The following is an 18,163-nucleotide window of genomic DNA, read 5'->3' as shown; positions in this document are numbered from 1 at the left end:
TTGGGCTTTTTTATGTATTGGATTACTGTGTGAGTTTTTGCTTAAAGATGTGCTAACACGAGGAAAAAAATTTAAAAGGTTGAGCACCATTGATCTAGTTTAATCTACTGCTTATTTATCAGAGGCAGAATCTACAGCTCAGAAAGGTAGAGGGATTGCCTATGGTAATCCTGCTCATGCGTATGAGATTGGAAATTAAATTCAGATCTCCTGACTCTTGAGTTAGTAATATTTGGAGGCAAGTAATTTTTCTTACATCCTTTGAAATGGAATGCAGTTAGAAAATTGGCCTTCTTGCCTTTCAAAGGATGTAAATTGCATTTTATAAACCCTAAAGCAAAATATGAAGAGGAACAGCTCAATGTGGGGACTCAATAGTAATAAGAATTTGAGGGGGGTGTTATTATGTCTTTAGCTAAGCACTGACTGAAAAAAAGGCCATAACTCAGTGGGTAGCATAGTCCAGATTTACTTGGCACACATGGAAACGAGGCAGTGGTGGAATAGATCTAGGTGGTAGTATCCTAGAAAAGCAAAGAATGGTTATTCTCCATTTGTGGAATCATCTGGGGGCAACAAGGGTCAATCTTATATATATTTGTTCCTTTTGAGTATTTTGATGTGTGCTTTTTGGTTCTTGCTTTAGATCATGTGAAGTGGAATAGATATTGTTGACTAATTTTGCACTCTAATAAAATAAATGATCTTTAAAACCAGCTCATTCCTTGGTGCTTCTGTACTGCTTCAGTACCATGGTGATTGAAAAAGGTTCAAGGAGCCTATGGAGCAGTTCTTATGGCTTTGCCTCATAGAAGTTGGCTCAGCCTGCTTGGGGAAAGTCATCCAGCCTGGACTTCTGTGGATGGGTAGATCTGATTATCCTCATTTATAAATTCTCATTGCACATCCAAATTTTGCATGTGGCCTGTCTTGCTTTGTAAATTCTTTTTTGGGAAGGACTCCAACTTCTTGGCAAAGGTCTCCTTTGAATAAAGTGTTTGCCAGTTAAGGGGCATTTACCCAGCTTAATAGAGCAGATTTATCCTTATATTTTGTGATGGAGAAGTATCTAACTCTTTGGAAGCCTCTCCAGTAAAGTCGGATAGGTCATGTGATTAGCTAATGTTGAGAATCTACAGATACATTTTTCATATCCCCAAATGTTAATCCTTTTCTTTATCATTTATTCTAAGCTTTCCTGTTTAAAAAAACCCCACCAATTTCTAGATTGATAATTTATGGTCCCTCCAGTGTATAAATACCATTTCCAAAGGAAGAACTTTTCCCTTTACTTAACAGTGTTACTTAGTCAGCAGAGTGCCAGAATGACATGGATTTCACCCAGGCACATTAACTAGGGATTCAAACATTTTCCACACCAGCTTTTTCTCTTAAGGAAGTTGTAAGTATGTGTTAAATGATCACCACATGTATAGGGCCTACTCTTGGGCTCCTTTCAAAAATGTTTCATGACTGCATTCAATATGCATGCTCTACATAACTCCCAAGGTCTTAAAATTTATGCAATATGCATATTAGGGATACAAAAATAAACTAAGTTGTTGAAGATTTGGGGGACAGCCATATTTCCATTCTAAAAGTCCTTAATGTGGAATTTAGAGCCAAAAAGCATGACTGACTATACAATCTTGGAGACTGAATTGTCAGCATGATGGAGAAGTTTAACTCAGGCTACAAGGAGGACAGCAATCCCATGATTTAATAAGCACCAGACCTGAACTCAGAGCCTGTGATTACCCAAAGTAAGACGTCAGACATAAAGTTTTTTTCAGGATACTTCGAGCTGAATATTGTGAGGGAAAAGCGTTAAGGTGGGGTGTGTGTGTGTGTGTGTGTGTGTGTGTGTGTGTGTGTGTATACATCTGAATTGGTAGAGAAGCACAGGTTGGGTGATACTAAAAATGCTGGATTTATAACTGCTTGAGTGGTTATCCTGGTGGTGGAAGTGATGAGCAAGGAAGAAGCTATTAAAAGTCTATGCCACCTGTAGTCAAGTGTCTGGGATTCCGCTACTTGTCATTATATGAAGAGCAGTTGAGAGAAATGGGAATGTTTAGCTTTGAGAAGAGACAACTCAGAGGGTTAGGGAGAGATGATGTCATATCAGAAGCATTGTTAGGAAGAAACAGTCTTGTTTTGTATGACCCCACAGGGAGGAAGAATTACTAATGATTATGTCACAGAGAATAATATTAGACATATATAAAGTAGCCCTTTTTAATGAGGTGACAAGGATTAAGAGAAGCTTTTGAAGACAGTGAATTCAGTGAATTTTCTGCCCCAGCCCCATGCAAGCATCATTGGGCCATTATGTTGGCAAGGACATCGTAGAGAGCACTTAAACACTGAAAGCTGAAGACCCCTTTATCCTGAAAGCCTCAGAAGCTAATTATTCATTTGCAAATTGTTCCATTTTCCACTTTCTTTGCTTAGGTGGACACTGCTTACAAACCACTGAAAGAATGTCTGTTTATATGGTAATTTCCCACATGGATTGAGCCATCATCATCATCACTTTTTCTCAAAACTCTTTATGCTGTCAGTGCAAAAGCTTAATGTAGCCAAAATCGCTGTGTAGGAAAAATGGCAGACATTCCAATTTACCTTGACATAGGCCACAATCTTCAAGGAAATAGTTGCCAGGTAGAGGGAGTTCATTGCGAAATCCATCAGGTTCCACCAGTCATGGATGTATTCAGTAAATCCACCATCCCACATTTCCTTAATCTCACCCCAAATGAAACCTGAATAATGGAGGCAAACAGTTTATTTCTACATAAGGTCAGCCCTGGTCATCATAGAAGGATCCCCCCCTCCAAGTGAATAAGGATGGAATTAAGGAATGAATTAGGGTCTCAGTGGAGTGAAGCCTTGAGAGACAATAATCACTTGCTTTCCTACTCCACCTCCCAGTTTTGAACTTGCCAAACTTGGTAGGCTTTTCCTGAGAATGCCCATATGTTATACTTTTCTGGGTACTACTCTTAGCATTTTTACTATAGTTACTGAAATGCTGTTGCAATTTTGGGTGCCTGTTTCTACTTTCTTTCCATTTTGGAATGGGAGTAATTTCATCAATAAATTAATTAGATCACTATTATCCCATAGTCCTTACTTTCCACTAGGTTCAGGAAAGAAAACTTCTCAATGTGTTTTGAGGTGAGCAAGCTGATCATAGATCAAATTACCAGATGTTGGGGCTAAAGCTAGGCAATGGGGCCCAAAATAATTTATAACTCATTTTTTCCCCCTTTTTTCTTTCATCATATAGAAGTGTTGTAAAATTTTACCTGATGACATGGATGTTTCTTCAGCCTTGAAATAAAGAAAATAGTAAAAGGTGTGGTTGTGGTCTAGGGCAGCACTTTCTCAGACTTTAAAGTACATGTGAATTATCTGAAGATCATGTTAAAATTCAGATCCCAGGTGGCACCTGAGGTTCTGTGTGTCAAATAATCTCCCAGGTGGTACTGGTATTGCTGGTTTGGGGACCACAGTTCGAGTAGCAAGGACTTAGAAGATGGCTGTGTGCTGGAGACTCCAGTGCAATCTAATTATGCCTGGAGACTGCTGGTAGGGCTGCTTTTACCATGATGTGTGTGAATTCCCCCTTGGTTGTGAAATCAGTGTCCATATAGAATGTAGACCTTGAACAAGAACTGAGTCATGTGGAGTAGCTATGAGAAATTAGCAGATTCATGTGTACCTTGGTTATGGGAAAGGGTGCTTTGAATAGACGACTGATCAGCACTTGCTCTGCCTACCTTACTTGAGGCCTGTCCTGACTGATACTTGGCTTTGTCTCTAGAATAACTGACAGACAACTTCTCTGTCCTTGAAGATATTAGATTAGCAAAAGCAAGCCCTAGGTGTACTGCCAATCTCACCATGGACCAGGCAATATTGAATGACCAGGGTCTGGGACAGAAGGAACTACATTTCTGAGACTCCCAAGAAAGGACTACCACACTGCATGGGGGTGGGCTGGGGGTACCCTAGCTCAGAGCTAGTCTGACTGCCTGTTCTAGTAGTTTATTTAAACAGGACTATCAGGCAGTCTGGCCATAGCTCCTGGTCCCTTTGACTCACCTAGAACCCAAGGCAATATCATCCATTCCACGACAGTTGGGGGAGGCCCCTGTACATGAAGGTCTGTCCTGACAATGTGCTGAGAAGCCAGGAGAAGCATAAAGAGGAAGGTCAAATAGGATGCTGTGTGGCAGATAAACTTGATAAAGGGTTTCTTGATGAACAGCCCAAGGTTGCTCCTGGGTGAGATCAGGTAGGCTATAGACAGCATGGGAAACAGGAACCCAATGGTCATGCAGGTTAGAAGCTTGACTACCCAGTGTTTCCGCCGCCATCCAGGGAAGCCGTCATACCACAGGGTGGCAAGCAACTGTTGGCAGTTGGGCTGAGCAACAAACTGGGAAAAGAAGAAAACAAGTTAGGCATCTGGAATGTCCAGGAGAAAGTCTACCATCATAATACCTCTCCTAGTTTACAGTCAGTTCTGGCAAGGGGTTGCATGGCCAATCCCCAGAAGAGGCCTGTTTTCTAGGTTCCTGTGAATGCATCTAACCCCAGAGATGGCTCTACATGTCAAAATATGAAACTAGATTTTCCTTAGTGTTCATTATTTTTTAATATATTAAAACAAAATCACTCTGTCTGGTTCGTGCTTTGGCATGCCTTCCTATTGTCCCTCCTACCCTGTCAGAGTTGTGTTTCCTCAAACCTGGTTTTATATCAGAATCATCCAGGGATTATTAAAAAATCTAAATCCCCAGGTCCTTCCACAGACTGACTAAATGAGACTCTGGGGTGGGGATGGAGGAGGTAGTAGAGCCTGGGTAGCTGTTTTACAAACTCTCCTGGGAACTTATATGCCTTTTAGCAGAGAACCATGGAGATATTTCATTTCAAATTGATTCACATCTGCTCACTCCCTTAGTCTACGTGAGGTCATCATCAATGTGCACTCTGTTTGGGCAAACATAAACTGGCAGGGAATAAACCCATGCCTGTAGCTAGGGTTTGAAATGAAAATGAGTTCCCTTTTATATTTTGTTTTATTATTCTTGATTTTGTTTTGAACACCTCTTGGTTAGCTTGTAATGAATCAGGTTGCTACTGTGCCATCTATTTAACACCGTCTCTAGTCTAGACATGCAAAAGAGGAAAAAATATTGGGGGGCTGGCATTACGCTATTGCATACTAACCCAGCTGGGATTTTACTCGAAGGCAATCTACAAAGTGTCAGTGATTAATAATTAAGGAATCATCAGCATTGCAAATCATTATCCAGCTGCTACTTCCTGGTGAGTGACTCAACAGGGAGCTCAACTGTCAACTATGATTTTAAATACTGCCTACATTTGACAATCCCAGCTTCCCATGGGACAGGTTAAACAGAGCTGCACCATTTAGCTTACTAGTACAAAGAAACCACTCTTCTTCTCCTTGAGCACATAGTTGGATTACATTACCCAGGCTCCCTTGCAGTGAGGTGTGGCCACATGACTAATTTCTCACTGTGGGAAATGCTGTGTGGCACTACTTGGCCTGGCCTATAGAAGTCTCCCATGTGTGCTCCTCCATGTTCTTTTCCTTTTCTGACTGACTGGGATGTGATAACCTGGCGTGATCTAGGGGCTTCTGTAAGCCCCCGTCCCTCAATAACCGTGTTAGCAGAACTAGCCTGCTGAACAAGAATACCTGTTTTGGACTGTTACATCACGGAGAAAGTTCTGTTGTGTTAGAGCCATTATATATTTTGGGGTCTAGCCTGTCCTAAAGAAGATTACTGGTATGAAACTACCAAAAATAAACTCTAAAATGTTTTCATCCTGTGATCTCATTTCCTCCAAACATATTCATGATCTCCATTATGTCCTCACACTTCCTTTCCACACATTCATACACAAAAAGACAAAATCCTATAGTCCCTTTCTACCTTTTTTTTTTTTTTTTTTTTTTTTTTTGGCCATAGTAGCCTATGCCAAAGGCTGGGATGATGAAGTCCAAGAAAATACAGAAAAGTCAAACAGTAAAGCAAGACCTTTGCAGCAGAAGAACTGCTGGGAGCTCACATTCTACTGAGGGAAACAGAAGCACAAAAGGAGAGTTACACAATTGTATAGTAAGGGCACCGAAAACGATATGACCATGTCATGATTGGAGCACAAAGGAGGGACAAATCTGGATCGATTAGCGAAGGCTTCCTGGAGTAGGTGATACCTGCCTGGAGCATTAAAAGATGTGCAACAGTTGCCTAGATGTGGGAGAGGAGAAGAAAAGAGAGTAAACAGCCAGAGCAGAGACGATCACATAACTAAGGCATAGAGGTGGAAAAGAGCCTGTCTTGTGTGTGTGGGGCTACAGTAGTCGGGGTGGCTGCAGCTTAAATTGAAAGGTTGTGAATGGCAAGTGACCAGGCTGGAGAGGTAAACAGGGGTTAGAGAAGATCAAGACGATGGTCTTTGGCCATTAAAAATAGTATGGACTCAGCTGGGCACGGTGGCTCATGCCTGTAGTCCTGGCGCTTTGAGAGGCTGAGGCGGGGAGATCGCTTGAGGCAGGGAATTCAAGACCAGTCTTGCCAACATGGTGAAACCCCGTCTCCACTAAAAATACAAAAATTGCGGGGCATGTTGGCGTGCACCTGTAATCCCAGCTACTCAGGTGGCTGAGGCAAGAGAATCGCTTGAACCCAGGAGGCAGAGGCTGCAGTGAGATAGTGCCACTGCACTCCAGCCTGGGCAAAAGAGTGAGACCCTGTCTCAAATAATAATAATAATAATAATAATAATAATAATAATAATAGCCAAGGAGGGCAGATCACTTGAGGTCAGGAGTTTGAGGCCAGCCTGGCCAACATGATGAAATCCCGTTTCTACTAAAAATACAAAAATTAGCTGGGTGTAGTGGTGTGTGCCTGTAATCCCAGCTACTCGGGAGGGTGGGGCAGGAGAATCGCTTGAGCCCAGAAGGTGGAGGTTGCAGTGAGCCGAGATTGCACCACTGCACACTGCACTCTAGGCTGGGCAACAGAGCAAGACTCCATCTCCAAAAATAAATAAATAAATAAATAACCATAGTATGGACTATTTTAAGAGCAATGAGAAGCCATAAGTAGTGTGAGTGTGTGTATGCGTGTGTGTGTGTGTGTGTGTAGAGTAGTATAATAAAGCAGTTACAACTGACTCTATTGTTTACTAACAGTGTAACTGAACAAGTTCTACTCTGTTTTAATGTCTTCCTCTAAAGAATGGAGATGATAATATCTACCTTATAGGGTTGGTGTGAGGATTAAGATCAGTTACTACATACAGAGTGCTTAGAACTATGCCTGGCACATAGTAAAGGCTCATTAAATCTTAGCTACATATATTATTATGCATGTAAGAAAATTAGATTTAGATGTTGAAAAGATCCTTCTGGTTACTGGGTGGAGGATAGATTAGAAGCAGAGGGCGGTCAAAACTAGAGGCAGAAAGATTAGTTAGAAAACTGTTGCCAGTCTTGAACAAAATGACGGTGACTTAGACTAAAGAAATGGTAGTGGAAATGGAGAGACGTGGTCAGATTTGAAACGCAGTGAGGAGGTAGAATTGGCAGGATGTGCTGATGGATGGGGAATGGAGTAATGGATGGGGTGCAGGAGGTAAAGGGGAGGGAGGCTTCTCATTCAGGTGAATTGGTGATGGTAGTGCCATTAACTGAGAGAGGGAACACTGAAGATGAAACAGGTTTATGGAAGTGCATACCTTTTTAAACCTGTCAAACTAGATTTGTCTATGAGACATCTAAATGGAGATATCCAGATTGACATCAAATACTGATGTTATTTGGCAGGGATTGGCAAATTTTTCTGTAAAGGGCCACATGGTACTTTAGGCTTCGCAGGCCACACTGTCACTGTTGCAGCTACCTAACTCAGCTGTTGCAGTGCAAACTCAGCCATAGACAATATGTACATGAATGGGCTTAACTGTGTGCCAATAAAACTTTATTCACACAAACAGGCAGCAAATTGTAGTTTGCCAATCTCTGTCCTATGCTACTGCATCAGCCTGAACCAAACAGACATTTAGAGCTCTTCAGTAATGGTCTTGATGACCTCATGTGACTTCCCCTTATGTATTCCCAAAAACTCCAACCCCAGAAATCACTTTCTGCAAAGGAACAAATGCAGAAGTGAAGCTTCTTTTAATAGTGGATATACCATCCAACCTTTATCTTCAATGCCTCTGCTCTGATTTTCAATTTGGCTCAAGCTGGGCAATTTTAAAGTTGGACAGGTTTTTGTCTTCTATTTTTATATCTGACAGAAGTAGTGTAGGGTGGTGTGGATTCTGGCAGAACAAACTACAATTAGAATATGATAAAGGAAATTTTTATTAAGCCACCATGTAGTATCTAATCTAAACACAGTTGTGAGCTTTGAAAGCACAATCCTGATTCCTCTTGCACACTGCAGTTCGCATTTGACAGGTTATTTAATCAATCTCTAGTCAATTCTAAGAACGCCTCCGAAAGAAGAACTGCAAGAAAAACTGCAGAGTGTGTACCCACTAGATGCCTCACTGCACAAAAAGCCAAACTGTCCAGAGCCTGGAGCAGTAGTTTTTTATTTTAATGAAGTCCAATTTGTAGTTTTTGTTGTTGTAAGGAATTAAGGAAAGAGGAGAGAAACAAGAAGGTCGGCTCCACAGTCAACAGGTTTATTTTCAACCTGGGAGGGACGTCTGACCGAGTTAGGCCAGAAGTCACAATCTCTTACAGACTAAGAGTTTTTAAGGATTCAGGGTGGGAGAGTTTATCAGAGGCTTGGACTGCTTCTGTGTCTCTTTGTTGTGCTTATCTGGGAGGGAGAGTTGTATGTCTGTTCCCCTACATCTTTCTGCAGCTGCAGGCATATCCCTGGAGTCTGCTTTTAGCTTCCCTATCTTAGTGTACCTGAAGTGAAAGGAATGTGCTTAGTAAAGTCTACTGTTTTACTGGGGCCCATTGTATGAGGGTGAAGTTTGGCAGTTACTCAAGAGACTTTCCCCTGCCTTGCTCTGTGCCCCAGCCATCTTATCTGTGTTTTACTGTCTGCTCTTTTCTGGCTGCTTGTAGCTAGAAAAGAAGTGACTTCCTTGAAATGCATGAAGCTGGAAAGGCAGCTGGAACTTAAAGTGGCGGTGTTTGTCTGAGATGATGGTGCTCCTGCTCTGTCATTCCAGACCCTATAGTTATAAAAGGACAAGGGGCGACGTGTTCTTTCTGGCTACTTCCTGCGGATGGTGAGGCAGATAGTGTTTTGGTCTTGGATTGACTGCAGGAGCAACACCGTTTGCACATGTTTTTGGATAGTTGTCTGTGAAATGGCCATGATTCTGTTGGCTTTTATGATTTCCAGCTTAAGATTTTTTTTTTTTTTTTTTTTACGTTGTTAGGACGTTTTTCTGGGCTGTTAGAGGTTGCTTTCTCAGCTTTTTATAGGCTTTGACTTGAGTGCGATGTATTGAGGAGTCAATTTCGGTAACAGATATAATTTAAACTTTAGAAGATAATAAAATTTAGAATTTAAACTGTAGAAGATAATAAAAATTGAAAAACATTAGGCAAGACTAGAATTTAACAACAGGTGTGCTATAGTTTTTGAAACATAATTTTTACTTTTCAGTTTCCTATTTTTATTAAAAGACAAATTACAGTAGGACTGGTTTGCTTTATTATATTTGGCTTATTTGTATACAGTGCAGCAAGAATAATTACTTGCTACACAGGCCTTTTAAATCGGCTTTGATGGAACTCTGTTATATAGAAGGAATTTGAGATAAGACTTGTTAAAGCCAAACTCAGACATGGATTTGTACCATTAAATCCCTATGAGTCGGGTGAATTCGTTTCTTCTTGAGGTTTTAAGATAACTTGGGGGTTCCTGGACTGTCAGAAAGTGACATTCTTTACTTACTACAGATCAGAAACCCTGTACAGGGACTGTGTACACAAAATATGAGGCCAGTTTCCAAGGGTTTTATTGGCTCCATAAGTCAAGTTTGATTCCTTAAAGGAGAGCACACCGTTGCAGTCAAAGCCTTGGTAAAATAACCAGTTTTTTTTTTTTCAAATTGTGTTCTGTTAGAAAATAAAATAGATTCTTATTGCACTGATGCAAACAACTATATCGTAATTTAAGTATACTTATAACTAGTTGTTTTTGTTGTTGTTTTTTTTTGAGACAGAGTCTCGCTCTGTCGCCTAGGCTGGAGTGCAGTGGTGAGATCTCAGCTCACTGCAAGCTCCGCCTCCTGGGTTTATGCCATTCTCCTGCCTCAGCCTCCCAAATAGCTGGGACCACAGGTGCCTGCCACCACACCTGGCTAATTTTTTTTTTTTTTTGTATTTTTAGTAGAGATAGGGTTTCACTGTGTTAGCCAGGATGGTCTTGATCTCCTGACCTCATGATTCGCCTGCCTCAGCATCCCAAAGTGCTGGGATTACAGGCGTGAGCCACCGTGCCGGGCCTACTTATAACTAGTTTTTAAATTCTAGAGGAACTAGGCAGAGAGAAAGAAACATGCTTTAAATTCTATTCACAGGAGTATACTTTATGTAGTTGTTAAAGGCTGTAGCTAGCTTAAGACAAGTTTTCTTGACTCTGAAAAATAAGATAAAGATTAGCAGTGCTCTAAGTAAAAGGTAAAAATTTGTTTTTGTTTTTTATTAGTTTATTCCATTTTATTAACCTTTGTTTTGCTTGATATTTATAAACATTTTAGCTTTTTATGAGTTCTGTGTGTTTTGTTGTTGTTATGAGTAACCCACATTTGAGAGCACTTGTTAAAGTTCCACAGCTTGAATATAAACAATATTTTGAAGAGAATTAAAACAAAATAACAATAGTCTGTAAATAATAAAATGTCCAGTTTGGATATGGATAGAGACACAATTGACAAAGAAATTTGGTTATTTTTGTGGTTTACAGTAACCCAACATAACAACTTTAATTGTGATTAATAGCACATATTCAGACATAAGAACCTTAGACATTCCATACAGTTTTGGAACATATGTTAATAATATTCCCTAAAATATAATGTATTAGACATTATTTTGGCAATTTTATGTTGCCAAATAATCCTGGTTACCTCTTTGGGTGGTTCAGGGGTCCTGTGCAGCACCCAAAAGCCAGGGGTTAGGAAAAACAACCTTGAAAGTAAAGTTTGATTTTGAGAAGGCTGTTAAATACGTTTAAAATTTAAAACCTTTGATATTATGAAATAGAACTTCAGATTATCATAAGTTGTTTTTCCGTTTGTTTGTTTTGTTTTGTTTTGCCAAAATGATGAGATAACAATCTGGAAAACCAAAAACCATTTATTAACATTTTCAATTATATGAAAATTGTATTTAAGAGAGAAAGTTAAATTTCACCCTTGCATTAGTTTGCTATTAATGTTAACCTTAATTTTAATGAAACCTTATAGATAATTTTGTTTAATTTTAACCAGTTTGACCACGAAGTAAGATTTTTACATACCCGTTATAACCCTTGACAAGTTTCGCTAAAGAGTAGATTAGCATTTTAAGAAAACTTGTGGTGCTTTTATTTTAGTGGTTAATTTACAGAAAAGAAATATAATATTCTTTTGAGTTTAGTTAATATGTTTACACACACAGTTTTATTTGCAGGATTAGTTTTTATAGTGTCTATATAATTTGCTGAAACCATCCACTTTATTTAATTTTAAGACAATTTTTTAAGCAAAATGTACATTTTTATGCCTTCTTATAATTTTTAAGAAAAACACTTTTTAGTGTTTTTGTATGCCTTGCATGCAAATTCATGTTTAGCAGTTTTAATTACAGGTTATAATGGTAACTTTTAGCAATTTTTAACTTTAATGTAAAACCTGTTAATTTTTTTTGTGACTTGAAGCTAAAAATAATGACTCATTTTGTAATTGGGTGAAGTAGTGCTGAAATATAATGCTTTTTTCTTTGGATTTTAAATACTTGGGTAAAATCGGAAGGTAAGTGCTTAGGTAGAAATAAGTAACTACTGAGCCAGTGGGAGAAAAGTTTAGTTGGGCAATACTCTTTATGATACTGACAAGGGAAGGCTTATTAGTTCCAAAAGTGCAGGCTTTATTTTTGTAGTCACAGAGGCAAGGCTTACCCAGCTCCTGGCTCCCACATGAACATTATTTATTTAGTATGCCAGATTTTTTTTCAAGGTGCACTAGTCACTGAGGATATTTTTACTGGTGGGAACTGAGATTTTCTAGACGCGTAAATTAACTGCTAATGCTGGTTTATTTTAGGGGCATGTTCATTGAAACAGTATTCTTACTTAGCTTGAATTCTAAATTTTGTTCCCTTATTATCTCGTTAAAGCGATGAATATGTTTGTACAATGAAGACAACTTTTTTTTCTTTTGCATTTTTAGGTTAGAGCTTCTGCATGGGAATTAGACTTTGACACAGAAAATTAGGTCTGTAAGTGAAATATAATAAAGTGCTCTGGAAAGAATGAGACTCTGCCTTACATTCTCAAGAGAAAAATATACGGCACTAAGGCCTGGTTCTTTCTTCCCTTACTGTTTTGTCATTTTCCCCAACTTTGGGAAATAAAATCTCTTTGCTTAAATGCTGAAATTATAAACTGAAACATTATAAATGCTGAAAATTATAAATTGGGTTTTGTTATAAAGGCAAAGTAATAATACTTCTATGTATATTTTATGTATGTGTATATGTATAGGATTATATAGTATAACAACTCGAATCCATGGTTGGATTTGACTGAACCTACATAGATACTAATCTGACAGACTTACTGTTGTCACATCTAAGAAATCATTGCCCAATCCAAGGTCACAAGGACTCACACCATTGTTTTCTTCTCAGAGTTTGATAGCTTTAGCTTTCATATTTAGGTATTTAATCCATTTTGAATTAATGTTTGCATATTTTGTGAGGTAGAGGCCCAACTGCATTCGTTTGCATGTGGATATCCATTAGTCCCAGCACTATTTTTTGAAAACACTACTATCTCCCCATTATATTGTTTTGACACCCTTGCTGAAAATCAGTTAACCATAAAGGTAAGAACAATTTGGAGAATATTACCATTTTAACAATATGAAGTCTTCTAGTCCACCAACATAGAATATCTTTCCACTTATGTAGATCTTCTTTAGTTTCTTTGAACAATGTTTTATTGTTTTTTTCAGTGTACAAGTCTTACACTTCTTTTGTTAAATTTATTCCTAAGTATTTTATTGTTTTTAATGCTATTGTAAATAGAATCATTTTCTTAATTTCATTTTTGGATTGTTCATTGCTAGTGTATAGAAACTGTCAAAAGACAAAATCTCAACAAATTTAGTTATAGATCTAATTGGCTTTTTTCATGATGTATGAATCAGGGAAGCCTCCATTCTACAAAATAGAATGAGACATTCCATTCTACTAGGCAATAGCAGAACAATGGGTTTTGTAAGGCAGGAAAAAGGAAACAGAACAATAGGAAAAAGAATATTGGTTAACATCAGGTTACTTTTTTTGGCAAGGGTTAAAACAGAGGCATCTTCCATATTACATGGACTCAGGTGGAGTAGAATCTCCTATTTTCAGGAAAAACTGGTCTGTTTGGGGATGTATCTGCTTTCTTAAAGTTTCAGTTTGATTATATGGCATTAACAGGTGATTCCATTTTGGTTTGATCTGGTCTGTTGGGGCCTACTATGGGAGCTCAGTCCAAAACAATGGCCTTCCATAATTTTTGTTGAACAAAACACAATTGATTTTGTATGTTATCTTGCAATCTTGCCCAACTCATTTATCAGCCCTAATAATTTTTGTTGTTGATACCTTAGGATTTTCTCTGTACAAGGTCATGTCATCAGTGAATAGAGACAATTTTAATTCATCCTTTCCAAACTGGAAGCCTATTATTTCTTTTTCTTACCTAATTGACTTGGCTAGAATCTTTAGTATGATGATGTATAAAAGTGCTGTCACTGGACATCCCTGTTTTTTTCCTGATGTTAGAAGAAAAGCTTTCAAGTTTCCTATTAAGTGTGATGTTAGCTATGGGTTTTTAATAGATGGCCTTTATCAGGCTGTAGAAATTCTCTTCTATTCACAGTTTTCCATTTGTTTTTATCATGTAAGTTTGTTGAATTTTGATAAATGTTTCCTCTGTGTCAAATGAAATGATCATGCATGGTTTTGTCTTTCCTTTCATTAATGTAATGTATTACATTGATTGATTTTTGTTATGTTGAACCACCCTCATATTCCTGGGATAAATTCTACTCGGTCATGGTGTCTAATTCTTTTTATATGTTGCTGGATTTAGATTGCTTTTTGTTTAGCCTATTGTTTGACCCAATTGTTATCTACTGCCTCAGGCAGCCTTCATATTAAACAACTGTTGCTGATTTTTTTAAACAAATGCCTCCAGGAAAAGAACTATTGGTACTGAGTCAGATCATATGAATACCAGTCCTGGGAATTGGGCTTTTTAATGAAGTTGCTTGGCAGGTCATATAATGACAGTTCTCTGGGGATGGGTCTATCTGGGGTGCTCCAAAACTAGTGTGCTCCCCTCCAGTGGGTGCCAGGCTGCTGCTTTTTATAGCTACTATGGTTCCAAGGCTGTTGGTTTTCTTTTCTATATATATATATATATATATATTTTTTTTTTTTTTTTTTTTGAGATGGAGTCTCACTCTGTCGCCCAGGCTGGAGTGCAGTGGCACGATCTTGGCTCACTGCAAGCTCTGCCTCCCAGGTTCACGCCATTCTTCTGCCTCATCCTCCCGAGTAGCTGGGACTACAGGCACCCGCCACCACGCCCGGCTAATTTTTTGTATTTTTAGTACAGACAGGGTTTCACCATGTTAGCCAGAATGGTCTCCATCTCTTGACCTAGTGATCCGCCCTTCTTGGCCTCCCAAAGTGCTGGGATTACAGGCGTGAGCCACTGAGCCCGGCCTGGCTGTTGGTTTTCAAAGCTGCTGTTGAGCTGGGTAAAGGAAGATCGGAATTGGGCAAATTAAAATATCATAAAACTTGCTTTTCTTACCAAAACTTAGCTATTTTACTTGAGTAAATGCTCCTCTGATCGTTGTAAACTTTTGGTTAATTTCCAGAATTGTGAAAAAGTTAATTTAAAAAAATTTCCAATGTCTCGTAGCTTTTGTGGAAGAGTAGATTTTCAGAACTCTGCCATTCTGGAAGTACTTTCCCTTGTGACGTTTTAACTTTTTATGGGAAGCTATGTTGTTCCATTTGTGTGTGGGTTAGTGCAAATGATAGCCCTTGCCCAATTAATTCCCTTCCTCAGGGGCTTAAAAAGTTTAAGGAATATAGCTTCTTCTTCTTTGTTTTTTCTTTTTGAGACAGTCTTACTCTGTTGCCCAGACTGGAGTGTAGTGGCACGATCTCAGCTCACTGCAATCGCCACCTCCCTGGCTCAAGCAATTCTCATGCCTCCACCTCCCGAGTAGCTGGGATTACAGGTGCGTGCCACCACACCCAGGTAATTTTTGTGTTTTTAGTAGAGAGGGGGTTTCACCATGTTATCCCCCTAGCCTGGTCTTGAACTCCTGGGCTCAAGCAATCTGTCCACCTAGACTGCCAAAGTGCTGAGATTACTGGTATGAGTCACTGTGCCCGGCCTCTAGCAGCTTCTTCTTATTTTTATTTTTATTTTTTTTTGATTTGGAGTCTCACTCTGTCACCAGGCTGGAGTGCAGTTGCATGATATCTGCTCATTGTAGCCTCCGCCTCCCGGGTTCAAGCAATTCTCCTGCCTCAGTCTCCCGAGTAGCTGGGACTACAGGTGTGCACCACCACTCCCGGCTAATGTTTTGTATTTTTAGTAGAGACGGGGTTTCACCATGTTGGCCAGGATGGTCTCGATCTCTTGACCTCGTGATCTGCCCACCTCAGCCTCCCAAAGTGCTGGGATTACAAGCGTGAGCCACCGCGCCCGGCCAGCTTCTTAAAAGCCATAAGACTGAGTGTTGGTCAAGGACTAGGAGCTTGTCTTATTCTTCATTATATTCCCAACGTTTTGCAAAATGCCTGGTACAAGATGGACGCTGAATAGATATTTGTTGAATGAGTGATTGAATAAATAGCTTTGTGCTGGATAAATCTTGGTGGAATACTCTCTTCCCAAAGTCTTCTTTTCTTAGTGTGTGAAGAGAGTCTAGTAGCTAAGACAAGTCTCCTGGGAATTGCAATTAGGAACTACTGTTAACATTGGAAGATTAAATATCAAAGATTGAGCTCTTATAATGTGCCAGAAACTGTACTGGATTTTTTATATGCATCATCTCACATCAATGCTAATGGCAGATATAGAATTATATCATTTTGCAGTTGACAGGACAGAGCCCAATGTCACATTTCTTGGTAAGTGGTGGAGTCAGGACTGGAGAACTAGCTTGGTTGATTCCATAGACCAAGTTTTTAAACACTGCACTCTCTGACAACCCATGGATGGTATGATCGGAGGCAGGCAGAAAGCTAAATTTCCCAGTATCTTCCCCATTGGCCTTGCCGCCAGTGATTGAAATGCCCACATCATTTACTGCTTTGGATTAAAGCATTGAAACTATATTCATGTTTGTAGGAAGTGGTAATATACAAAACTATCAACTACCTTAACAGTTTATAGTGGGTATATCATATTAGCCAGTTAAGGGACCTGAAGGCTAGCAAAGCCCAGAAGTGATGGGGCCCACCCCCGGCCAGATCTGTATGGAATCCCCCTGTTTAATCTGTCTAAATCTTTTCTTCACAAATGAGCTAGGACCCTCACTGCAGTTGTTGGGCGTTTTCCCTCTGCAACGCTTCAATTCTCCAATACTCCCAGACAAGGGCTGAACATTATTGTATTTTCTCCTTACTGCACACAACTTTTGGAAAAGCCCTGGTTTTCTTTGACGTAAAGCTGTGTTGTCAATGGAGGGACCCAATGGCTCTTGGCCCCTCCTAGGAATATTTCTTGATAGGAATAATGTCAGGTTCTACTGGAAAGAGACCACCCCTCTCCCAGAAAACTAGCAAAATAGCTTTGATTTCACTGCAGCAGAGTTCTGAATTTTTCCATTCAGTGAAGACAATTATCTTCCCAACCCCTCACCAGTCTATTGTATGTGACTTTTGTTTCTACAGCCGTCTAAAGGATCAATAGGATTTAATGCCTGATTCACATGCTTAACTCAAGGCAGAATAGAATTTGACTTGCTTACTGCAAGGGAAGTGCAAGATTAATGTGATTCGGTTTAGGCCTTTCAACAAGTATTTTGGAGTACCTGCTCTGTGCCCAGATCCGTGTGGCCTGTGGGAGAGGGTCATCACAAGAGAGACCAGCCATGATTCTGGCCTGCCGGAGCTCTTTTGAAGGGATACTAGCCTAACTCATATGAAACAAGTAACAGGACAATAATGTTTGTGTTCAGATGCCCACATAAATGGTACAGATGGTAAACATGTCAGGTTCCCAGATGGTTGGCTCTCACAGAGTGGTTAAGGCCACTCCTCTCCAAATCAGGAGATTGTTTTGCCAAGTAAGAACATGAGAAAAGCCCACATCCCTTTGATCTCCTGCTACCACCACTTTATAAAAGAAAGGATGGAATGAAGGACAGTCATTCAATCTGGATCTATTTAACTTTAGGAAAAGCTCACTGCTTTGTCATGAGCCACACTTTGGGATCTTAAAGCATTCAGAGATGGAAAAAATCAGTAGGCACTAGGGCCTAAGAAAAGGCTGCAGTGAATAATGAAATCAGAAAATCACTTCCTTCTGGAAGCCTTCCCTGATTGCTTCAGCCAGAGGTGTGACCTCTCTCTCCTGGAGCCCATACCACTTTGCTTTTTTCTTGTGGTACCTCTCAGAGTCTACTTTGTGTTACATGTACTTCTATGTAGAATCAGTGACTCAGCCTTCTTAGTAGACGGTAAGCTTAGGAAGTGGAGGAACAGTTCTATATATGTCATTTCTTATCCCCAAAGTTCTTTGCAGGCATTTACTGTTTTTGTTAAAGTGAAAAAATTCTTCATTCCATCCCAGCTAAAGTTTACACCTGAATGTTGAACTGCTTAGTGGGCATTTCTTCTCGG

General features: G+C 39.5%; 1 protein-coding gene across 1 annotated transcript in view; it reads right to left on the bottom strand.

Annotated features, from left to right (window-relative positions):
* TRPC5 (transient receptor potential cation channel subfamily C member 5) overlaps positions 1-18,163 on the bottom strand; it is a 327,735-nt gene that overhangs the window by 87,767 nt on the left and 221,805 nt on the right. Inside the window, exons 4-5 of the mRNA XM_007992610.3 lie at positions 4,111-4,447; positions 2,626-2,765 (exon numbers count right to left, since the gene is read on the bottom strand). Coding sequence (XP_007990801.3) covers positions 2,626-2,765; positions 4,111-4,447 — 477 coding nt within the window. The remainder of the gene's footprint in view (positions 1-2,625; positions 2,766-4,110; positions 4,448-18,163) is intronic.

Source organism: Chlorocebus sabaeus, chromosome X (assembly GCF_047675955.1).
Source record: "Chlorocebus sabaeus isolate Y175 chromosome X, mChlSab1.0.hap1, whole genome shotgun sequence".
NCBI classification, from domain to species: domain Eukaryota; kingdom Metazoa; phylum Chordata; class Mammalia; order Primates; family Cercopithecidae; genus Chlorocebus; species Chlorocebus sabaeus.
This window is presented reverse-complemented; position numbering and strand designations above follow the sequence as displayed.